At 39.9% G+C, this 26,526-nt stretch overlaps 1 protein-coding gene across 1 annotated transcript in view; it reads right to left on the reverse strand.

Moving 5' to 3' along the window:
• Positions 1–26,526, reverse strand: part of LOC124595720 (NFX1-type zinc finger-containing protein 1-like) — a 413,636-nt gene that overhangs the window by 103,619 nt on the left and 283,491 nt on the right. The window contains exon 11 of the mRNA XM_047134586.1: positions 22,337–22,565. Coding sequence (XP_046990542.1) covers positions 22,337–22,565 — 229 coding nt within the window. The remainder of the gene's footprint in view (positions 1–22,336; positions 22,566–26,526) is intronic.

Genomic DNA, 26,526 nt, shown 5'->3' on the forward strand with positions numbered 1-26,526 from the left:
TGGGACAAATTCCAGGTTGGAATGAAGAAAACATTTGGTGACAATCGGTAGCAACTCTGTTCAGCAAAAGAACAACTGAAGAACAGGGCCCAATGTCATGGGGCAACAACAATGTCTACATACAGAATGTTTTGGCCCTGTGTCACAGTGTGAATACAAATATAAAGAAAACTGACAAGATCTCACATTTGATGAATGGGGTCACAGGTGACATCTACCACACTCTTCTGGTAATGGATAGCACAACAAGTAAGGTTTTCAAGTTGTGCAAGTGCATCAAGGAAATGCAACAAAAAAGAGTTACATGAAAGAAGTATAGCCATCTTATGAATGTGGTCCCTATGGTTAATTACGGAAGACCACCAGGATCTTGGCCAACTCATAAGCCAGGGCAAGACAACAGCCATGAATCTTGCCTCCATACATAAGGTAGTAACAGAGAATGTTGAAGAAGAGGTGTGTCAATTTTTAACACCAATCTCCACCAACTGTCAAATGCACCAGGAAATACTGATGACTTTACTAGATCGTAAATGACACCACCTCCTCCTCCACCACCACCACCACCACCACCACCACCACCCATCATCTGTGTGCTGCTCAAATCCTCTCCTAAATCATACATATTAAAAAAGCTTAGGGACTGCAACACTTCTTTGAGGAACACTACACACTCAATATGTTTCTGGCTGTTACTATGAACTGTGACCTTTCTTACAGGAAATTACAAACCCAGTCGCACAAGTGAGACTACTTGTGAGGGGTGGTGTCAAAAGCCTTCTGTAAATCTAGAAATATGGAATTGATTTGAGATCCCCTGTCATAGGACTCATTACTTTCGGTGAACAAAGGGCTAGCTGTGTTTCAAAAGATATATATTTTCTGAGTCTGTACTAACGGTGTCAAAAGATTGTTTTCTTTGAGGTAATTCATAATGTAATACAGACACTGTATACATTCCATAATCCTACTGCAAATTGACATCACTGATAAGGGTCTGAACTCAGCAGATTACTGCTATTTCCCTTCTTGAGTATTGGAGTGACCACCAACTTTCCAGTCTTCAGGTACGGATCTTTCATTGAGCAAGTGATTGTGTGTGATCGCTAAGTATGGATTTGAAAAGAACCTAATTGGTGTACAATTTGGACCAGAAAACTTGCCTTTATTCAGTTGTTTCGCTACAATGGGGATACTGACTTCAAATTTATAAAGCTTGTAGCCGTTCTTCATTTGAATTCTGGAATATTTACTTTGTCTTCTTTCGTGATTGATTTTTTATAACTGTGTTTAGTAACTTGGCTGTGATTGGTAACATTACCATTGCAATTGCATGATGAAGGTAGTGGTGTGTCTTGATGCACAATTAAAACATACCAATCTTGGAGCCACAACATTCTGTTTTCATTGCTTCCCCAACTGTGTTCTGACATTTGTTGGGTACAATGGGCAGTCAATTCTGTCCCTTATTAATTTATTTCGTATAAATCTCTGAATTGCCATTGCCACAATTTCTCTGAACTTAAGCCACATCTGATTTATGCTTATGCTTACATAGGTGGTTTGGAAGGATTGGAGACCATCTCTTAGGAAGAAGTCAAGCAAATTTTTATCTGCTTTTTTAAATGGATATATTTTATTTTTATTTTTGGTGGTTTTGGATGTTATGGCATTCAGTCTCTTTACAATGACTTTGTCATCAATAATCCTTGTAATCTTCATGATGCCCCCTATTTACTCAGAATTATTTGTTGCTATGAGGTCACATCTGTTTTCACAACCATTTACACTTTGAGTGGGCTCCTGAACTAAATGCTCAAAATAATTTCCACAGAAAACATTTAGTACAATTTTGGATGATGTTTTATGCTGACCAGCAACTTTAAAACATGTATTCTCTCCAACAAATCGAAAATAGACTTAAATCACCAGCAACTACAAATTTTTGAATGGGGCATTTATTTGAGATGAGACTCAAGTTTACTTTGAACTTTTCATCAAATGTATCATCTGAGCCAGGGCAACGCGAAAAAGGAACCCATTATTAATATATTCTGCTTGTCAAGTAAAACCTCTACCCACAGTGAAACACAGGAAGTATCTACTTAAATTTCACTACAGGATAAACTATTACAGACATCAACAAATATTCCAGCACCATTTATATTTAACTTATCCTTTCTGAACACTACTATGATTTTTGTAAAAATTTTGACTTAACTTGCAACAAATATTTCACTGTCATCTGTATTTAATCTATCCTTTCTGAAAACTGTTTGGATCGTTGTAAAAATTTTGACTGGACTTATCTCTCAATTCAGTCACCTTTACCTTCAGTGCTTTCTATTAATGCTTGGAGCTCTGGTTCTTTCTCGACAAAGGTACTACGACTTATAACTATAGCCCCAATTTGTAATTTGAGGCTTTAATGGTGTATATGCTGTTTCCATGGCTCTTGGATGTACTGCTGGCTCCAGCTGTCAAAAGTCCATTTTATTTCAGCAGACAACCATTCCATCACCATCAGGTTGCTCTGAGGGAAAGAACTGTCTGCAGCACGCTCATGGTATTTAAACCTACCAGTCCAGAGTCAGGCCTTGCTGACTCTGCACTGTGCTCAGTGGTGGAAAGGCGTGCAGTGCGATGATGAAGGGGAGAGCCTCAATAACCATCTCTGTCACATCTCTTGTTCAGGTGCCATTGTATTGGCTCTCACCCCTATTGATTACATTATCAGTCACATGAATTTCAGTTGCTTCTTTGAATATGTGGTCTCAAAGTTTATCAGTGGTAGCTAGGACTATTATTGGCTGATAGTTCATTTTATGTCTATTTTCAATGTAGTGTTTTGCTATCGCAGACTTGTCGGGCTGCAGTTAGTTGGTGTGGCACTCAGGTTCTGTACATCAATCCATTGCACTCGAACCAATGTCCACATTCACATGAAACTTGGTACATCTCCACTTTTTTGAGATCCAGGTCACCTTTCACTGTTTCTAATACAGTTTATTATTCCGCCAATTTTCGATGATACATTACCAGCAAATGGTATGAAAGTGATCTTCTTACATCCTTTTGTGTTTGGGGCTCTTTCATTATAGAACTGTCAGTTGCTATACTCATTCTTGAGGAAGATGGATTCCAGGTGCTGCAGCTCAGCAGTCAGACTTTGTTCATCTAAGATGAAGTATGCTCCATGCACTGGAGTGTTGAGTGCACTGGTCTTCTGCAAGGGATGGTGGCAGCTGGAGGCATAAATCTGTTTGTTTGGCTTACAGTAAACAAAGCATTAAGCGTATGCTCAACTAGGATGCCAAGAAAAGGAAGCTTGGCATCTTTTTCCATTTCCATGGTAATTTGGACATTTTCATTGATGCACTTCTGATGTTTAATAAGTTCTGTAGTCTTTTGGGCCCATGTGGCCAAATGATAAAACCGTCATCAACATATTCAAAGAAACAAACAGGTTTTAAGACAGCAGTTTCCAGTGCTCTGTCCTCTAAGTGTTCTATGAACATATTTGCTACAACTGATGAGAGAAGGTTGCTCATGGCTATGACATCAGTCTGGCACCATCCCTTGCAGAAGAACAGCATGCTCAACACAGATGACATATTCCATTTCAGATGGACGTTGTCTGACTGCAAAGCTGCGGCATCTGGAATCTATCCTCCACGAGAATGAACACAGTAACCAACTGATTCTCAAAGCCATATGATGCAAGAGCCCCAAGAACAACACAGAAGATGAAAACACGGAGAGGAAGATGAGACTATTTTCTGACAAAAATTGACAGACTATTGTGAAAATGCCACATTAATGCCGATTTTCCACATGCTAGGAAAAGTACGAGGAAAGTGACAGTGAAAGACAACGTGGTCTGACTGAGTGAGGTGGCACAGTGGTCATCACACTGGACTCACATTTGGGAAGACGATGGTTCAAACCCACTTTCGGGCATCCTGATTTACATTTTCCTGATGTCCCTAAATTACTTCAGGTGAATGCTCGAATGGTTCCTTTGAAAGGGCACGGCTGATTGTCTTCCTCATCCTTCCCTCATCCAATGAGACTGATGACTTCACTGTTTGGTCCCCTCCCCCAAATCAACCAACCAACAACCTGGTCTCAAAATAGAGTGGTGTACCAAGTACCTTGTGAATGCCAAAAAACTTATATTGGACAAATGATTCACACAACTGAAGATCAATGTATAGAACACGAGTGCCACACCCTCTTATGGTAGCTTAATAATCCTGCAGTAGCAGAGCACTGCATTGAAAATGTGAATAAAAGTAATTACCAACAATAAAAAGTCCTGACTACCGCTGATAAATTTTGGGGCAGCACTTTCAAAGAAGCAACTGAAATTCATGACTGATAATTTAATCAACATAGATACTGGCTTATAATTGAGCAAAGTATGGGAGCCAATACTACATCAAATTAACATGTGACACCTGGACATGAGATGCGACATGGCCAGGGGGGCTAGTGGGAAGAGGCTGCCGCTGTTAAAACAACAACGGTACCACAAGCTCCAATACAAAGTGATTCGCCGGCGGAGTTAAAGAAGCCGATATCGAATAAAACTTCCGTTATCGCACAGGACAATGCGGGATGCGAGGAGGTGTGGCTTATAATTGAGCAAAGTATGGGAGCCAATACTACTACATCAAATTAACATGTGATACCTGGACATGAGATGCGACATGGCCAGGGGGGCTACTGGGACTCTTCCCTCCACAGTCACCTTCACAGCTGCATCAACCCGCACCACCAAGCACAGCGTGGAACTGGTAAGGCATTACTCTGGAACAGCAGGTGTAAATACTGTGAGCCCATTGCAGACAATTCATTCTATCAGCACCAACTGATGACAGTGGCAGGGTTGTTCGCTGAAATATAGTGGACTTTCAACAATCAGATCCAACAGTAAACCTGAGAATCATGGAAGCAAAAGTCTGATTGTTCTTAGGCCTACCCTTATGCGGGTTTGACCTGCACCTTTTAGCCTGGAGCCTTTTTTTTCATTTTCCTGAGACCGTCAAACACTATAAAACTCTACTTTGCCCCAGTGTACAATAGACCCCTGACCTTTCAAGTGGGATCTGATAACCCACCACTCTACGGTGCACACCAAGGAACCTCCAGCATGTGCGGTCATAAAACAAGTCTGAGCCTATGATTCAGACCTTCCACTGAGCTCTGTACCAAAGGTCTGCAGTTGATTCTGTCAATAATATTACAGATAGTGAGCTCTTCCTTCATCTCACAAGCAAGACTGGCAGTCTTTGTCACATCATACAGCTGGCAGAAACTAGAGAGAATCTCTTCTATATAAAGCAACACATGCCATTAGTACAGACATGAGCCACCATTTGCAGATGGCTGCACCCTATGCTCTTCAAGGGTTCCGGAGGACCCATTCCACATCAGGTACGATCCCCCAGCATGCACATATACGTGCACACTGGAATTCTTCCCCTCCTTGGCAGCCATATCCCTACAGGGGGACCATTATGTGTCTGACACAGGAACTTCCAACTACAAGTAATACCACCCTCTGTTAATGCCTGTATCTCACAGGCCAAGAAGCTTCCTCTGAAACACGGCAAGTGACTGCATCTGGTTCCAAAACTTTATCAGCCATAAACAGCACATGAAACCTGTTTGTCAGATGAAGTGGGGAGGCCTTTCGATCTGCCCTCTAGAAAGTTTTTCGGTGCCTACCACAGTTTCAAAAAGACCTCCCACTTGACGACAGGTGAGGGGCCAATCTCAGTATCAGCACTGACTGGACCTGCCACAGTAGATAACCATTCAAAGGACATATGTGACTTCCTGGACTTCACTTGGATCCTCACACCCATCCCCCTACAGCAATGCCCATTGGCAACAGCCTCAAGTTGCGTGACCGAAGCCAGCACCGATTGAAGCTGTGAGTGATAGGTCACCAACTCAGCCTGTATCTGAGTATAGCAATCACAGTTCCTATCCATACTAAACAATTATTAAAACTGTGACACTGACCCTAGTCAATACAAAAACAAACAATAAATTTAAGAATTAAACTACAAATTGCTACAGGTAAACCACAATGACTCACTTATACCTAAAAGCTTGAAGAGTGATAACTCAAATGAATGCTGTGCTCTTCTTTGGTGCTGCTGCAACAGGAAATGGTACCTAAATGAGCTGACTTAAACCATCACTGGCTGTACAAACAATGACTGTGCTGATAGTGATGGCTGACCTATACACCACACAGATTTTAAGTGCAGAATTGTGCCCAGTAAATGCAAAAATACACAAGAAATTTAAAAATTACATTATAAAGCACAGAGGTGAATCAAAATAAGTTGCTTCTAGTCAGAAGCTTGTACAGTAAAAATATGTGCATAAGGGCAGCTGAAGCAATGCTGGTAGGACAGCTCAGTATCACCAAAAAAATATCATCCTCTACTATCACTATAGACAATACAGGGGAGGAAGCTACTATTTAACTGCCTACAGGATCTAGCCTACCCAAAGAACATCAGAGAGGATTAGCTGTTCTGTGCCAGTTTTCAGATGCTTTTAAATCTGGAATGGAGCAAAGACAGAGCAAGCAGCCCACAGTAAAACAATGTATCAACACTGGGAGGTCGGTCTAAAAGAAACATAATGAAACAAAATCCGAAGACAATAAATCACATATTGGGGGGGAGGGGAGGGGTAAATGGGTGCTGGCTGAAAAGGGATGGGGGAGATACAGGAATATACATTATTAAGCCAAGACTTACAAAAGTAAGAAAATTAAGATGGTTAACAGTGTAATTAAGAGAGAGAGAGAGAGAGAGAGAGAGAGAGAGAGAGAGAGAGAGATGGGTTTGGAATCAAATACAGAGCCGGGGGGATACAATGTCAATGGACAATAGTGAGATGGAGAAGTGGGAAAAGCAGTGTTAGAAGATAACAGAACATAAGCGACATTGCAGACTGGGGCAGAAGATGAAATCAGCTGTGGCAGAGCACATGCTCTGTGAGACCGATCACGTAGTAAAATTTGTCGACACGGAAGTTCTGGCTGTAGAGAAAAACTATCACACCCACTTGTTCAGAGAAGCTATAAAGACAAACAAACGCAAGAATAGCTTCAGCAAAAAAGAAGAAAGCATCAGGGTAAATGGATCCTGGCTTCCTGCAGCGAACGACCATTGCAGGTAGCGAGAGAACCACACCCGAAATGACCGCAGAGAAGCCCTTGGAGGTTGGCACGCTAAGTACATATAGTCTGCGGCTGTGAGCTCAGCTCCAGTCCACCACCAGCAACAGAAGGTGAAACTTTGACAATGCCAGCCACTCGTTATGTCAAAACATCAGTAAAATCATCAGAGGAACATCAGCCGAAGAAACCGAGACAGAAGCCAGCAGGCAGTTTGTCTGCAACTGGCCACAAAAACTTTAGTAACTCTTTATATCTGTTTGCAAAGGATCTGCCAGTCTGGCCAATATAACATTTGTCATATGACCTAAAACTGACCTTCTATACTCCACATTTTGTGTAGGGACCTGTTTTATTTTTGTATTGTCTCAGTTGTTATCTTAAATTGTTACTGGTTTTAAATGAAATTTGCACTTTTCTATTTTTAAACAATGAGGCAATTTAAGTGGAAACTGTACCCTAATCTTGGTTTGTTGTATTTCTTTTGTGGTCTGTTTGGCTTTTTTGTTTTCAGAAGATTGGTTACTACTGAGGGGTTGTAGCGCTTATTACAGCAACCTCTTTCAAGATGTATACCTCTTATCTATTTCAAAAAACAAAGATGATGTGACTTACCAAACGAAAGCGCTGGCAGGTCGATAGACACACAAACAAGCACAAACATACACACAAAATTCTAGCTTTCGCAACCAACGGTTGCTTCGTCAGGAAAGAGGGAAGGAGAGGGAAAGACGAAAGGATGTGGGTTTTAAGTGAGAGGGTAAGGAGTCATTCCAATCCCGGGAGCGGAAAGACTTACCTTTTGTGTGTGTGTGTGTGTGTGTGTGTGTGTGTGTGTGTGTGTGTGTGTGTGCGAATGTATACCCGTCCTTGCTTTAGTAATATGGTGAGGAAAGTCATTGTCCTTCATAGTCTGTTTCTATTTCTGAAATAAACACTTTATTCGTGCTTTTTCACTATTAGCCAATTTCGCCCCTTTGCACATTTTTCAAGCTACCTTCATCACAGTGGAAAAACTGTAGTCACACAGTTTATCTTCCATACATTAGTGTGGAAGAGCACCATCTAATGGTATCTCTATTGAAGGTTACTTGCGAACAGGCACAACACAGATGTGGGTACCGTATGTAAAATGATAAAATGCAAGACTTTTGAGGGCCTTTCTCACTGTGCCAATGTAAACCACATTAAAATGCATTACATTACATTTTAAATACAACTGCATATGACAGGGTCAACATCTAAATGTCTTTAACCGTACACCACCAGACATGCTCTCAATGTATGCTTTGATGTCGAATAGAGAGACTGGGGTACAATACTGTCTGTTGTGAAATTTGCATGCAACACAGCGATGCAAAAAACTACTGTTCTTTTTACTCCACGATTGAGAGTTTGGAATGACAATGGATATTTCATTACCATTTCAACTAGATGACATTTAGGATGACTTTTTGAAACACCTAATCACCAGGAACAAAGAAGCAAGATAGTTGGCTCACATACAGGTCCTGGACACCCAGGGAAAAGACTGAGGGTACTATAACTGCAAGCACCTGCCAGTGAGATACAGCCCATGAGTTGGTATGAATTTTTATCCCTGTTCAGAAAGTGAGACTATCTTAAATGTTGCTTAAAAACTATACTGGGTGTATCATATGCTTTGCTTTTGTTGGAAGTAACACATGAAGTCGAGAATTATGACCCTTCCCCAAGAACACAAAAATGCAGAAATGGCCATGTCATTTATATGGATCCAGGAGGTACAGTTCGATAATCGAGAATTTGCGTACAAGGAAAATGAAGATTTGGTTGACAATTACAAATCTTCGATGGAAGAGGCTACTTTCCATACTCACCACAGTGAAGAGGATGTAATAAAATGACAGAAAGCATGTATTTGACACTGTCATCACGCAAACAAGTAAACAACGCATTCATAGTACAACATGGATGGCAACCTTAACCCACGCAGAACTATGGTAATGGTAACGGTAATCACAACGGCAATGGAGAAAGCCATCAATACAAAGGCGAATATAAGAGAAATGGGCAAAAAATTAGCAAAAACAATTACAATGGACGAGTAGTGTATGGCCAGCCTGTACAATATGTACAGACACAAGCAACCAGCAATAATCAGCCAATTGCTTGGCAAACACAAAACAATAACAGACCACCAAATAACCCACAGACGGCAGAATTTGGCCATAAAAGTAACATACATATGCTGAATAATACACAGAAGCAAAGAGAATTTCAGTCAAGAGCCTCTCAGGACAATAACTGGCGTAACCATACACCAAGGGTCAACATAGTGGAAGTTACGCCTAACCTAGAGGTCGTTGCCACTGAGATGCCAGAAAACTTGAAATGGTCACAGTAGGCCTCCGTTCTGTGACCTTGGAGAGGAGTGGGGGCACAAGCTTGATCGAGACTTGCTCATCAGATACGATTATGGTAATGATGTGAGAGATGATCCATATCAAGGTAATGAGGGTACGGTGAAAAACTGGACAGAAGACAAGGTACAAACTACTATTAAAGCCAAAATATTTGACCCTGATGTACCCACTGTGATTGAAACAGGTGCTACGACTAATTTGATGTCACAGGAATTCTTTCAAGAATTGAAGAAATGTGGACGTATACCTACACTGTCAGTGCAAAATTGCAGGGTACGAACTGCCATTGGTCATAAATCGAAATGAGTCAAGATACAAGCCATAATTCCCATACAATTAGGACAGTTTTCTGTCCGATGCAATTTTCTGACAGTAGAGAAATTAATAATTGATTTTTTAATCGGTATGGATACATTTAGAACATACCAAGTACAAATCGATATAGGGAAGGGCCAATGTCATTTCACTGTAAATAACGAAATATTTGTAATAGACCTCATCAGGGGAAGTACTAATGTATGTAAATCTGAAGTTGCTCATGACCTTTATGTGCAATTGGCAAATCCCATAGTTATGTTTGTCAACACACACAGTAGCGAACAGTTGTCAGCAGAAGAAATAAAAGTTGACACAATAAACACAAAAGTAAGTGAATCGAAGTGCTTGTCTAAAGAAAAGCAAGCAGAACTTAGGGACCTGATACTTGCTTATGTACATGTATTTGAAAAAAGACCAGGTATTATTAAGGATTTCATGTACAAAATGGAAGTGTATCCTCACGAAACTTTTGTTCTACCTCATCCCCTATACCATAGACAAAGACGGAAGCAGTAAGAAAAGAGATTAATAGGATGCTTGAATGGAACATAATACAAACATCATTTTCCCCTTATTGTAGTCTCATGCTGACTGAGAGTAAGCCACATGGCAAGGTGCACTTGGTGCTCAATGCACGTAATATTAATAAGATTATTATACCTGTACAAACACATTCAGACAATTTAGAGGAACAGCTTATGAAATTCCATGATGCTAAATTTCTTACTATAATCGACCTTCGGTATTCATATTGGCTAATAAAACTACAAGAAGAAAGTCGGAAGTATACCACCTTTGTATGTGGGGGCAGGAGCTTCGAATTTCAAGTATTGCCGTTTGGATTGAATGGGTAAGTGCAGGTGTATTTATCTCAGCACTTGACGGAGTGCTAGGGCCCAAACTTTTGAGTAAGGTAGCAGTGTATATGGACGACCTTTTAGTCACTACACCCACTTGGGCAGAACATTTAAGATTAATTGAACAAGTATTAAGCTGTTTTCCGAATATGGAGTAACAGCAAATCTCAAAAAATCTAATTTTGGACAAGAAAAAGTAAAATTTTTAGGACACATAATCTCTTCGGAAGGCATACTGCCAGATCCTAAAAAACTTGATGCTATTAGCAACTGCCCTATTCCTCAAAACAAGAAATAATTAAAGGCATACTTAGGCCTAGCGTCATTTTTCAGGAAATTCATCACCAATCAACTTATGAACAGTGACGCTTTACTCAGTCTGCTCCAGAAAAACAGACCTTGGGTATGGGACAAGCAATGTCAAACCAATTTCGAAAACATCAAGCAAGCCTTATTAAATGCTAATATTCTTTATCAACCAGACACGAAAAAAGATTTTTGTTTGTGCACCGACACGTCTTCTCATTGTCTGGGTGCATGCCTTTTTCAAATGGTAGAAGAAGAAGGAAATCTCATTCCTAAAGTAATTAGCTTTGCCAGTCACACCTTATCCGAAGCTGAACGTTCATATTCAGTCATGGAGTTACAGGATTTGTCTATAATTTGGTCCTTTAAAATGTTTGAATATTTCCTTTGGGAGTGGGCACACAAAAGTGTACTGTGACCATATGTCCCTATCGTTTTTGTTAACTTGTAAATTGCTACACTGATGGATAGCCAGGTGGTGTATGTATCTTCAAGAATTTGATTTTGAAATAGTATACATAAATATGTATCTTCAAGAACTTGATTTTGAAATAATATACATAAAAGGAAATCAAAACATAATAGCTGATGCTCTTTCTCGACTACCACAAGACTTAGAGGAATTCAACAACCTTTTAGAGCAGGAAGATGAAGTAAGAGCTATACTGATGGAGGACAAAACACTTCAACCATACTATGTACATATGTGAAAACATATGGAGCAATTACAGCAGGAAGAAACACGCTGGGGTAAGGCGATGAAAAAGTAAAAAGGTTTTTCAGTATTCACAAAGGTGTTTTGTTCCATAGGAACAAGAGAAATGGTGCGTGTGTTTGCAAGAGGAATATGCGGATAATTTTATCTTATACACGCACAATATTTGGGGCCATTATGGCACTTCAAAATGCACTGACAAAATAACTAAACACTGTTATTTCCTCAACCTTAGACAAAGAGTAGTACAGGTGGTAAGGAAGTGTATTGTTTGCCAGAAAGCAAAACTATCTAGCATCTCCAAACAGATAGAACTACATCCCATTGTGGCTAAGAAACCTCTAGAAAAGGTATCATTAGATGTGGATGGACCCCATCCCAGAGGTAAAGGGGGAGCAAAATACATAGTAGGCCTGTATGACATTTTCACTAAATACATAAAACTGTATGCTGTATAGAAAGTTACAGCCAGTTCAATTATAAGACAAATTAAAGAGGATTATTTTGCAAGGGTAGGAAAACCAGAAGTCATTTTAACAGATAATGCCTCATATTTTGTGGGAGAAAAATAGAAAGAGTTTGTAGATTCCAACCGAATCAAACCCATTTTAGTATCGAAATTTCATCCCAAAGCCTCCCCCATAGAAAGGGCATTTAAGGAATTCAACAAGTTTCTGAGGACCTATATACCTTATAAACATACCAAGTGGATTGAATATTAAAACTCCTTTCTTACAAGTTGTTAACAACCTTCCCCATACATCAACTGGATTTACACCAAATGAGCTGATGTTCAATCGCAAACAGGTTGACAAATGCGAGAAACCTTTACTCAAGATACCGATATCGGAATCATCACTGGATGATAAAATACGACAAGCAGTAATCAACCTTGAGACATGGGTTAAATATAAGAAAGGAATTTATGACAGAAAGCTGAAACGTACAAAATAGTTTTAAATAGAACAAAAAGGGTTACTTAGAACACATCCCAAATCCACAAAAATTGGAAAACTGAACCATAAGTGGCAATTACTATACACCAGACCATACATAATTACCAAAATCCCCTACCCGAAAGCATACAGATTGGCACACATGAACAAGGGTAAAGACAAGGGCCTTTACCCACACAAAAACTTGAGAATGTTCATATATTGAAGGAGAGGGTATGTATCCATTTTTACTCCTCTAAGTTGTACATATGCATAATAATATTGATTTAGGATGCTGGAAAATCAAATTCCAGAATTTCTGTTGAAAATGAAAATTTTTGTTTAGGTTTTTTCTTGTATGTCCAATATGTAAATGATAAGGTGAGTGGATGTAACAAGCAAGAATGTTTCTTTTATGTGTCTAGAGATGATGACGATACTTTAAACACAACGCTTTGCCTTGCATGTAGCCCAGTGTAAATGAATGAATGAACTTATGAAACAAACGGTAGCACGCACTGCAATACCCAGCCCGCTGCCACGCTGGTATTAACAGAGCAATGCAGAGCATGTGCATGGGGGTGAAAGCTCGTCAGCAAACCACAAGCGCGTGCACGCCAGACACAGCTGAAAGTGTTGGAACATCCAAAACAAACAAACCATATGAGATACAGCCTGCACTAGCATTTTTAAAGCCTATTGCATAAACCAGGACATCGAAAATTAAAGGAGAGCCTATACTAGAACTACGACTATATACACAACACACACAAACCCAGGAAAGGCAAAGGTCCCGAGTTAGATTCTTGGTCTGGCACACAGTTTTAATCTGCCAGGAAGTTTCATATCAGTGCACACTCCGCTGCAGAGTGAAAATCTCATTCTGCACACAAACAAAGATAAGCTACGGGATTGTATACACAGAAAGGGATCCTAAACTATGAAATATTTACTGAAGATATGTTACTACATCTATATGTTTACAAATTTAAATATTGAAAGTACACACACTAATTAGAACTGAGGGACCAGAAAACTCTTTCTGCAGGTAAACAAGTCAGTACAACGTAAATCACAAGCTGAATAAGAGGTCGGACCACACATATATTACACTTTATCTTTCAGATGTATAAGGCAAGTAAACACGCACACCCACACCCATACGCACACCCACATCCACACCCACACGCACACCCACACCCACACCCACACGCACACACACGACTTGAATGAGTTTGTAATAGCACAACTGCACACTGAAGTAAATGAATACATGGTCGAATATATGAAAGAGGTATTAGTGACCATTGAGCCACTGTACACTTATCTATGAAGATTTACTTTTAAGTTAGTATTAAGTTTTATCTTCCAGGGAACGATGCATTGACACGTCCTAAAAGTGAAGAAAGGTAATGCATGTCGAATGTTGGTACCATATAAACATAAGAAAGAGCCACACCCCAAGGAAATATAGTTGTAACTTTATGGTATGTATGAATGTGATAGTGTAAAAATATGTGTAGAAGAATACAGTTGCAGTACGTCGCATATCATGATGCTGAACTAAGGTGGAGCACTAGCAAATAATCAAGGGGTCGAAACCTAACTACTGTGAGCGTCAACTACTCATGAATGCATCAAACACTTTATTTACATTGAAATTTTTAGACACGTTTGCTATTTACATAAACACTGTTTTTACACTCATTGCATATAAAATATAGTATTGATGATACAACTTTGTATACCTCGGCATATAAAATGGTTATCTTTAATACAATGAATATAACAAAAATATTGAGGTGCATAAATATTCGATATGACTGGTATCATCAGGTTTACTTTGTGTTTATAAACAACAAACTATTTTGTTCTGGGGATCACAATTAAGTGTAGTAACGAGACATAATTGAGCATATAAATGACTTTCCATGAAATTTCCTCAACCCTGTAGTGTGTAGACCCTTCCTGGAGAAAGCTAGAGAGGTGAGGCCATGTGTAGTTATTTTAGCAGCATTGTAGTATCTGTTATAGCGACTACTGTTTACTTTTTTAATTCTTTGAACTTCATAAATATGCTCCAACAAGCCACAGTAAATTGAAATGAAATGTATGTCAATTTTATGCCATAAAAGAAAAAAAGAATCTATTATTGTATGAATGTTACATAAAGAATGTAAAACAAAACAAGATTAAAAATTGTACTCATTTAATCATTGGAATTGAACACTGTAACAAAATTATAATTTAACAAAATGTACTAAAAAAAATGACAATCAGACTGCAATGTATATAAGCAACGATAATGGCATGTCAGCAGATGAATAGGATAAGTTTGTTTTGGTAGTTCTAGTTTTATTATTTTCTTTCGTCATGTGTGTAGTATGTGGAAAGGACACTACAGAAATTTTTGTGTAATGCAATGGTCTGAAAGGCGCTCAAAAACAAGGTGCAAAAGCATACGAAACCTCCCTGCAAAGTGTTAGTGTGTGTGTGTGTGTGTGTGTGTGTGTGTGTGTGTGTGTGTGTGTGTGTGTGTATGTGATGAGTTAAAAAATGACAATACTTCACGTAACATGAGGTTTCTGTACTCGACAACATCGTAAAAAACATGAATTTTATATGCTCGACAATGTTGTAAAAAACATGAATTTTCTGTGCTCGACAATGTCTTAGAAGTGGCAAGAAACTTACCTTGTCGGTGGATGTCGGAAGTACGTCTAGTGTTCCCCCTGAATAAGTGCGAGTGACGGGGTGAAATACTTTCCTCGGACCGCTGATAGGGAAACCAGTTGTCACCACACTGAAGATTTCACAAAGGATATCAAGCCGCTAAACATGAGATTCACGAGTTTGTGCAGTGAAGACTGTATGAACACACGACATGGGCACTCTGACTTTGTGTTAAACACACGTGAAAGCTAGCTGGGTCGGTAATGGCTATCGAGCTGCGTGCGCATGCTTCGCAAGCTCAACACTGGGCAGATACTGACTGACAATAATGGGACTATGCGCTTACAGCAAGCATGTCGTTAGGAAGGAGAACTTACATATGTATGTGTTAAGGGAGCTGACATGCCTATATAAATTGATAATCAAAGAGGATAACTCCAATGGCTGGCCAGGGTTGTCAACCCATAAAAAGAGAAATAAGTCCACTGTGCACCTCCGTATGACATCAGTACACAGTGGGGGGGCAATTGTGAATAACCATATTATTAGTACTATTTTTTTTCTTGTTCTTTTCTTTTTATTTTGTACCAGCGATACTATAGGTCATAAACAAAACAAGGAAAAAGATGCTCTTCATTTTTTTTTTTAATTTCTTTAGTTTCATCTCTCTGTGTCTATATGTGATAGTGGGTGGACGTATTGCGAGTTCCGCTGATTTAATATTGTTAAAATATGTGTATTCCAATTGTATAGTAAAAGTGTTATCAAGAAAGCAAAGTTTATTCACACAGTCATTTTCTGTTTATTATTCTGTGACGCGCCAAGAATCTTGCATCAAGAGGACTGAAGCTAACAAGAAGAATTCGTGTGAGCAGAGGAGGGGCGATCCGGAACCAGTATTGTCATACAAATCTCCATGCACAATAGCGGTAACAGAAAAGGATGCACATAAATTTATGAATGTTACATACTGAATATATGTATTCAATATTGAAGGTCTGTTTATATTAGCGGCAGTTAAAGTTCACCCATAATATGAGTACTTTCCAGTCCTTTTTTAATCATTCTTTCAAAATTTTTCCTTTTAATTATTTAAGCAGCAAATTTTTTTATTATGATTTCCAATATATAAATCACTTTTTCTAGTCCCTGTTGCCACTATTCACCTGTCTAAAACTTTATATTCCCTCTCAATATCCTGTTTCTTCTCTTCATGGACTTTGTATCCTGGCCAATTTGCCTGTGTTGGAAATAGAACCATACTTATCTATTTCCAATAAGCTACTTAATAACCAAACCATTTCTTCTCAGACGTGTATATATTCTTCCAGCTCATACTATGTTAAAATATCCCATACAATAACTGTCTGCAATATTAATTTGGATAGTATGTCAAGCAACACAGGTTGTTTGGATACACTGCTACTCACAGTAAAATGACATATTAAATTGCACACGGGCGCAGTGAGAAGACTGTAATATGTTAACTTTCATGGCCAGAAACGTTGCAATTAATAAAATGTTCTGGCCTATTATGCCATCATCAAATTGATTTCACATTTAAAAAGCTTCTTGGAGTGTCCAGTCAACACCCCTGGCTCACTACCAACTGCATCAAAATTTTGTTTAGACATGTTCCCTGCAGTGGTGTGATGTAATATGTTTTGAATACCCGAGCACAGTTGGCCATTGTTGACTGAAATCGTCTGGTATTGCTGTCACCCCTGTGGTGGAAGACTGGTTCACATCATCTTCAGTACTGAGATCCAAATGGCATTCAATTACAAGCCCTCCTCCTTCCCACTGAAATTGCTGGGATGTTTTACAGTCTCTCTGGTGTCTCTGTATAGCCTTTCATGGTATCTGCTTGTGGTTTGCCAGTAAATGAGTCCTGTCAAAATGAATGTGATGGTTTCCTGGCTGCAAAGCATGTCCTGCAACAGATGATCTGTCAATCCCCCCCCCCCCCCCCCCCCCCCCCTTCTACAATTGACTTTCTGCTCTTCTAGTAGTTTTTTTGGCCATTCTTTTTGTAGCACCTACGAAAACAATTTGTAAGCATCCTTGGCTAATTGTAGGTAGTTCTGCATCTTCTGGGTGGGTTTGTAAATTACCACAACGTTCCACTTTTTCAAGATTTTTTCCTGTGCAGTCAGTAATGTCATTAATGAAGGACAGGAAAACTTTCGATTTCACAGGCGCTTGTGTATCACTACGATTTTTGCACAGCAGTGTAGGTGATGGTCTGTGTGTGTGGGTTTTTCAGTAAACTGTGTGGCATAAGCAATCACCTTCTTTCTTGAAAAGTAGCACATCAAGAATATTTAATCTTCCACTTGCCTCCTCCTCCAAGGTAAACTGAATCTTTGGGTTAATCCCACTGAGATGCTTGTGAAATTGACCTAGTTCCTCTCTGCCAAGCCCCCATAAAACAAATATATCAACCATTTTTTTGGCAGTTTCTAATGCCTGTAATTGAATTTTTCCATAAAGATATTAGCTATAACTGGACTTAAGGGGTTCCCCATTGCCACACCATCAATCTATTGATAGAACTCATCATTCCAAATGAAATACATGTTTGTGAGGCAATATTTAAACAGTTCTGCAATATCGAGAGAAGAAAATCTAATTCAGCTGTTGTAACATCTCTTTGAGCGAAACCATTGTAAATAGTGATACCACAACAAACCTAACTAATATATGTCATCTAGCTGGACTACTATGTGTTTAATTTGCTGATAAAATGTGGTGAATTCTTGATATAGGAATCCGATCAGTCCACATACATCCATAAGAATGTTGTCAAGAACTTGGCAGTCAAATAGATGGGCACACCAGGGCAGTCATTACAGACCACAGAATAACATGTTCTTTATGCATTTTTGGTCTAATCTATAAAGTCTTGGTGGTCGCACAATGGAATTGAACACTTTTATGAACACACTGTTCGATAGAGGACTTTTTTTATCAACTTCATAACAGTTCTAAGAACTTTGTCAGTAAGGTCTTTATTCAGTTTCCTACATGTCTGCAGTTCTACATAGTTCTTAATCTTAATATGATAGTATTTCAAATTCAAAACAACTGTCACATTTGCCTTGTCAGTGGTCATCCTCATTCAGGCATTGCATGGCATTCCTCTCACCCACAGTTATATAACTTTTCGAAGGCTTCACACGAGACAGTATTCTTACAGTTTCTAAACAGATTTCTTCAGGTATAGCGGTGTCCACACAATGAATATGTACTTCTACACTAGTTATTTCCTCTGAATGACATTTGGATCCCATTGCTGAAGAATATGTGTACAAATCCTCCAACAGCAGATGATAGCAATCAACAATGGCCAACTGCGTTCAGATATTCAAAAGATGTGAGATCACAACACCACATGGGAGCATGCCTAAACAGAATTTTTATGCAGTCGGTAGTGAGCCAGCATTTCAGTCGGTTGCTCAAAGAAGCTACGACCCTGCCTTGAAAATGCCCTCCACAAGCGGTCATGAAATTTGGGTTTAAACATGAAATCCATTTGATGACTGCTTCATAGTGTGGACTATTTTATCAACGGTGAGCGTAAAGACTGCTGGACATTGAACTTTCAGTCGAAGTCTTCTTCAGAGGGGGGGGGGGGGGAACACCCCACACACATTCACACAAGCAAGCACACCTCATGCACATACAAGTGACCACCATCTCCAGCCAGAATGCAGTTCAAATGTGTTGAGTAGAAGAAGCAATCTGGAGTGGGGCATGGAAGGAGGCGGGACAGCAAGATATGGGAAGGGGTTAGTGCAGCCTGACACTAGTGTGCACTGGCCAGGTGGCAGGACAATGGTGGCAGACACAGCATCAGCAGGCTGTGGTGGAGGGAGGGGGAAATGGGGAGCAGAGAAGAGGAAAAGATTGGTGGATGCATTGGTAGAGAGTGGCAAACAATTAGAGTGCACCAATAAATCCCGATGACAACACATTCGCCACTTCTGAAATTTTCCTGGCCTCAACCTACAGTAACCGAGTTCCCCACACCTTCCACTCAACAGCTTTTGCCCCCTCTGACCTATTAACTCCTCCCAATTCACTTCCCCTCACCCTCATTGTATGCCTTTCTCTGCAAATGCAACAACTGACCTTTTCACCTTCACTGCTCCCCCCCCCCCCCCCCCCCCCCCACAGCTTCTTAATGCTGCACCTGCAGCTTTGTTTGGTCACCTAGGCCCACACACTCCACAGGGCTGTGCTGACACCCCCCCCCCCCCCCCATCCTGCTATCCCTTCCTCTTCCTGGCCCCATTCTGCATTGTTGCACACAATTGTGCACTATTCCATGGGGCACAGTGTGTCTCTGAGACAGGGGCACAACTGCATGGAGTAACTGACAAACTAGCATATGCCACAAAGTGTGACTGAACTGCCAGTGTTGCCCCACATTACAAAAATGCTGCATCCATCCTCTTCCAATTAAATGTGCAGACAAAAACAAATCTCCACACAATATGCTTATCTAAACTCACTAAACCAACTAATGAAAATTCACTGCATGTTTGGCAATCACAAAACATCACTTCACTGAATTAGTACGCTACAGTAGATGACGATGAGGTATGTGAGGATTACATTACAACAAAGAACAAAACTAGTGCAGCAACTTCATGAGGCATCTGATGATAAACCACATTCATATCAGCATTACATAATCTGAGCAAACATTGTGATTGTTTGTTGTAGATAGTATTAACTTTTTCGGGCAAATCTCAAAATAGTTCACATCAAAAACATTAAAAATGCAAATTTCTCAGCGAGTCTTATCAAGAAAAGAGGGTCACATTATAGTGGCATAAATATGGTAAATGCTTTGTTTGAAGAATAAGATAAATACAGCAACTGAGTAGTATACAAGAATGATCATTGAATTTCTTCAATGTAGCTGTTTTTATTGTATGGAATAACAATGAAATAGGATAGATTGTCACTCAAGCGTCTTCTATGTCGTGAGTAGCACACAGACATTTAAAAGTTGACTAAGTTATCAGACAAAGTATTTCCTCAGATGTAGAAAAACACACAGACACATTCATACATTAACAACTCAAAAACACATGGTCACTGTTGTTCTAGCTTACATATAAAAAGTAACTAGATAGACAAAAAAATCTACTCACCAAGCGGCAGCAGAATACAGATATGACGGTATTTAAATCTGCAAGCTGTCAGAGCCAGTGGTTCCTTCTTCTGGAACAAGGGTTGAAGGGGAAGAAAGAGGGGTGAAAGAAAAGGACTGGCGAGGTTTAGGAACTAGGGAGAGTTCGGGGAAGTCAACAGAACCCCAGGTCAGGGGAGACCTACCATGGTTCTGAGTGACGTTTCCAAACTCTCCCCATTTACTAAGCCTCACCAGTCCTTTTCCTTCACCCCTCTTCCTTCCCCTTCAGCCTATTTGCCAGAAAGAGCTACTAGTTCAGAAAGCTTGCAGATTTAAATACATTTTTTTGTTGAGCATATCACAATATCTGTCTTCCTCTATTATTTTTACCATTTTTGCCTTCTTTATCTGCCTCTAATACAATTGCAGCAATCTCTGATGTCTTCAAGTGTATCCTATCAGTTATGTGCCAGGCCATACAATTTTCAACATCATTCTTTAACATCACATCTCAAATGCTTTGCTATTCTTCTTTCATAATTTTACCACTGTCCATGAGTTGCAAGATACCATAAGTGAAATAAGCTTCCCATGTTTCAACCAAGTGCATTTTCCTGATTCTCTGAGAAAATCATATTTTAATGCAGGATGATGGTAATGGTCAAAATTAATAAATATATGCTCTAGAATGCTACAACGGATGGGCCATATCAATGTGTGTCTGTAATTTTAGGCATCCATTATTTTTCCTGCCTTATGGGATTATTGCTGCATGAGTGATTCTTGATAAAAATGAGCTGGGAAATATGCTTAATTCCTGTAATGTATTCACTGCAAAAGCTGACAAGAATATGATCAGGGCTTGCTGCCTTATTCGATCTGAGTAGTCTTAATTGTTTTCACTACTGAGAGGACTCATTTCAAACACCTCTTGTTTCGGAGTGTGTGAGATGGTCAAAAATAAGTATGGCAGTACATGTATATATTATAAGAATACATTTTCAAATCCATAATTAAATACCATTGCTTTCTGCTTGTTATCCTCGGATTTACAAGCGGACTGATCTATCAGAACCTAAATGGAAAGTTTGGTTCTGTTTATGAGATTGAGTTTAACCACAATTTCCTAAGAATTTCTGATACATCTTTTCCCAGGCTCTGACTATGCACATAATTGTAGGCTTCACACATAGTCTCTCTTTGGCTGCAAGATTTGCTGTTAAGTTTTCTCTGTCACTTTCCATGCATTGCTTACTTAATCAGCCCATTCAATTTTCAGTGCCCTTCTGGAGCATCATGTCTGAAATACTTGCAGTCTCTCCTTTTCCACTTTTCAAAACGGCAGCAACGGAAGTAGTTTATGGGCATTTTTTGCAATTCTTCATTGCGTGCCCTGGATTTCACCATGAAAGAAGACGGTCAGGAACATGGATCAAGTCAAGGTATAAAATGGATCAGTAAAGCTTGATAACTGCAGTTCACTATGGCACCAGAAACAGAAACTCTACTGGAAATAAAAAAAAGATGCTCAACTATCACGTGTAAGTGAGAAAAACAATGCATCCGTCACCATCCCCAGAACTACTGACCACTGACTAAATGCTTATATCCTTTTTAACAATACTTAATTTCAATCTAGTAAACTCGTGAAATATTTTTAGATTTTGAAATAATTACTAGCCCATTAATACCAAGCTATTCTACCATCTTTTTGTTAAACAGTTGTTAATAATGGTACAGACAAATTTACATCTTATTGAAATATTTATCAAACCTGATCTTTTCAGGTAACATGGAATTTCAACAGCATGTCCACATGCAGGAGTTATAGGACTCGGAATGAGTTCTTCACACCGTGAAGTGCAAGGATGGCAGCACGAGCTTCTACAACGATGCCCACATTCAAGAAGCCTTTCACACGGCTTCCTACACATACTACGTGTGGGCTGTTCAGAACAAGGTATGTATATTTTGTGCCCACAGTCTGGAATAACTTTCTGCACCTGTTAGCAGAGACAAGGCTTATAGTCACCACATCAAATGATAGTTACACTTTTTATAAAATTACAGTTCTTACGACACTGGATAAATTAAAAATTATCCAATTAAATACACAAGAAAGTTAACCAGTTTGTTATATAAATTATCTACTGCAAGATATTGGCAACTGAGTACAGTGATTGCATAATTATGCAATTCAACACTTAACATGATTGTACATGATGATAATGAATACAAGTTTTGGAAAAAGTAATCAATACACACAAACAATAGAGTCATTTACAAAAGGAGGTCTATGTACAAGATGCCACTAGGCACAGTGCAAGTTATCTCAAGTCCATTTTCCCAAGTACAGTCCAGTTCAAGCCATATCAGCGTTCTGTATATTACAAATAGAGTCCACCAAGATAACCCCCTAAGCACTACGCTGCTTGGAAAAATGCATGATGAACATAGTGCTGCCTTGTAAATTATTTATTCACAGCCATTTTCAGTCATAGACCATCTTCAGATTGCTTTACATATTAATGAAACAAAAAGGAAGCCATGAACATCGAAACAACGTCCAGTATCCAAAGAAAAACTCAATCAAAAACTTCAGGTTCTTACTATTATTATTATTTTACAGTGTCCACATCACAGGACATTCATGCCTTTACATATGGATGAATGACATTGCAGAGTCAAAACAATAAAAAAATTTAATGTAGGTGTTCAGTACTAAAGCATTGGCTCAATCAACAAGTGAAATTCTAGCACTCAAGCACACAAGTGCGATCCAAGTGACAATGCTGAGCCAAAATTCATACAACTAAAGACAATATAAGTCCAAAGGAAGCTACCACATAATGTTGTAAGGGAAGAAGTATAAAACAGTGAAAAATAAGCTATTATAAACACAAGGATTTTTTCAAATAACTTCCGGGAATTCAGCCAGGTAACACTTTCAGCGACCGCCGATATTTCGGCGGGAGAACACCCCGCCATTTTCAAGGCAAACTGCAACGGGCAGGCGACGTACATGCAAATTTAATACCTCGGTTCTCAGACCCAAGCAGGAAAGATAACACACACACACTGAACACTAGTGCCACCAAAGATGGCTAAAGTCAGAGCTATCGATAGTGAGACTATGAATTCGCAGGTGAGGTAGCATTGAGTCTGTCCCTCTGTTTCTTGACAAGGGAGAGAGCCGGATTCCAAACAGAGTTTAAACAGAAACCTCCATCCCTGTTAACAAGGTTGCTCGCTAATTTAATCTCAACTGCCTCCCGAATCACACTGTCCCAATAGCTGGACATGCATGCCAATATCTCGGTGTTATTATATAACATGGAGTGACCAGTATCCAAGCAATGTTCGGCAATAGCAGATCTATTTGGCTGCTGTAATCGTGTGTGCCGTTTACGCTCAGTACATCTGTCCTCCACGGTCCTGATAGTTTGACCAATATATGCCATGCCGCAGCTACAAGGGACACGATATACAACCGCCTTACGCAGTCCAAGACCATCCTTAACGGAACTCAAAAGTGCTCTAATTTTAGATGGAGGTCGGAAAACACATTTCACATCGTATTTCCGTAAAATACGACCGATCTTATTGGACGTGTTTCCTACGTAAGGCAAGAAGGCAGTAGACTTAGGTGTTGACTCAGAATTATCATCAATCACCTGATGTACAGTTGGTCGATAGCGCAACGCACGTTCAATCTGTCTATCACTGTAACCATTTGGACGAAATGTAACTTCAAGATGGGACAGCTCAGCTGGCAAAGTCTCAGCGTCAGAAACGATATGTGCCCTGTGTACCAAGGTACGAAGTACCCCTTCACGCTGAGCCGAATGGTGACAACTATTAGCTTGTAAGTACAAGTCGGTGTGAGTACGTTTCCTGTAGACTGCATGTCCCAATGATCCATCATCCTTCCTCCTAACCAACACGTCGAGAAAGGGAAGGCAACCATCCTTTTCCACCTCCATCGTAAAACGAATGTTCGGGTGGATCGAGTTCAGATGTTCTAGAAAGACATTCAAATTCTCCCTACCGTGAGGCCAAACAACGAAGGTATCGTCAACGTATCTATAGAAACAGGCGGGTTTTTAAAGGCACCGACTCCAATGCACGTTCCTCGAAGTCTTCCATAAACAAATTTGCGATCACAGGAGACAACGGACTACCCATCGCAACTCCATCTGTCTGCTCGTAATACTGGTCATTAAATAAAAAGTAAGTGGATGTCAACACATGCCTAAAGAGATTAGTTAAATCAGCACCAAACCTGGCTTCAATTAACCGCAACGAATCAGACAGAGGAACACGAGTGAAGAGAGAGACCACATCGAAACTCACTAAAATATCAGAGTCATTCAGCCTCAGTCCCTCCAAACGACGTAAAAAAAAAACGTTAACAGGGATGGAGGTTTCTGTTTAAACTCTGTTTGGAATCCGGCTCTCTCCCTTGTCAAGAAACAGAGGGACAGACTCAATGCTACCTCACCTGCGAATTCATAGTCTCACTATCGATAGCTCTGACTTTGGCCATCTTTGGTGGCACTAGTGTTCAGTGTGTGTGTGTTATCTTTCCTGCTTGGGTCCGAGAACCGAGGTATTAAATTTGCATGTACGTCGCCTGCCCGTTGCAGTTTGCCTTGAAAATGGCGGGGTGTTCTCCCGCCGAAATATCGGCGGTCGCTGAAAGTGTTACCTGGCTGAATTCCCGGAAGTTATTTGAAAGTTGTATACGCCAGGAGAAACTCAGGTCTCACAAAGGATTTTTTATACATGCAAATTAATGCGCTCGTGCGCACGCGCGCTCACACACAACCCCCCCCCCCCCCCCCCCCCCCCCACACACACACACACCTCACTCTTTACGCACACACTAATTGATGTTAATGATCCAAATGCAGCCTAGCACTCCTGGAAGAAAGGATACTGTGGAAACTTGGCTTAGCCACACTCTGGCAACAGAGTACTTGCCCATGAAAGACAAAGTTTACAAGTTCGAGTCTTGGTCCTGCTCACAGTTTTAATCTGCCAGAAAGTTTCATATCAGTTCACTCTCCCCAGTAGAGTGAAAATTTCATTCTTGAAACATCCTCCAGGCTGTGAGTAAGCCACGTCTTCACAATATCCTTTCCTTCATAAGCTCTAGTCTCGCAAGTTTCGCAGTTAAACTTCTATGAAGTTTGGAAGAGAGGGGACGAGGTGCTGGCAGAAATAAGGCTGTGAGAATGGGTTTTGAGTTGAGCCTGAGTAGCTCATTTGGTGGAGCACTAGCCCATGAAAGGCAAAGGTCACTAGTTCGAGTCTTGATCCAGCACACAGTTTTAATATGCCAGGAGTTTCACATCAGCACACACTCTGCTGCAGAGTGAAGATTTCATTCTGAAAATATCCCCTACGTTTTGACTAAGCCATGTCTCCACAATATCCTTTCTTTCAGAGGTGCTAGTTTTGCAAGTTTCACAGGAGAACTTCAGTGAAGTTTGGAAAGCAGGAGACATGGTACTGGCAGAAGTAAAGCTGTGAGGACAGGTCGAGAGTCATGGCTGGGTACTCAGTTGGTAGACCACATGCCTGGGAAAGGCAAAGGTTGCAAGTATGAGTCTCGGCCAGGAAGTTTCATATCAGTGCACACTCCACTGCAGAGTGAATATTTCATTCTGAGGGGAGCTCTGTTTATTACCCTTTAACTATGATTGCTTAAATGACCACTGTTTTTCTTAGAATTGATTATATTATGTGTGTGTAACAATAACCATTTTTACTATTATGGCTAGTACTAAGTGCTCAAGTTCAACCACACCCCGCCTATTCCTGTGGTAGGTTGACGATCAATTTGATGGATATATGACTTCATATTTATATTTACTTGTTTGCTGGTTCTGTTATCTAGTTGTTGATTAGCCATAGTATATGTTTTTATGTTACACTTGACTAAGATACATTGTACGTAGT

Source organism: Schistocerca americana, chromosome 2 (assembly GCF_021461395.2).
Source record: "Schistocerca americana isolate TAMUIC-IGC-003095 chromosome 2, iqSchAmer2.1, whole genome shotgun sequence".
Taxonomy (NCBI): Eukaryota; Metazoa; Arthropoda; class Insecta; order Orthoptera; family Acrididae; genus Schistocerca; species Schistocerca americana.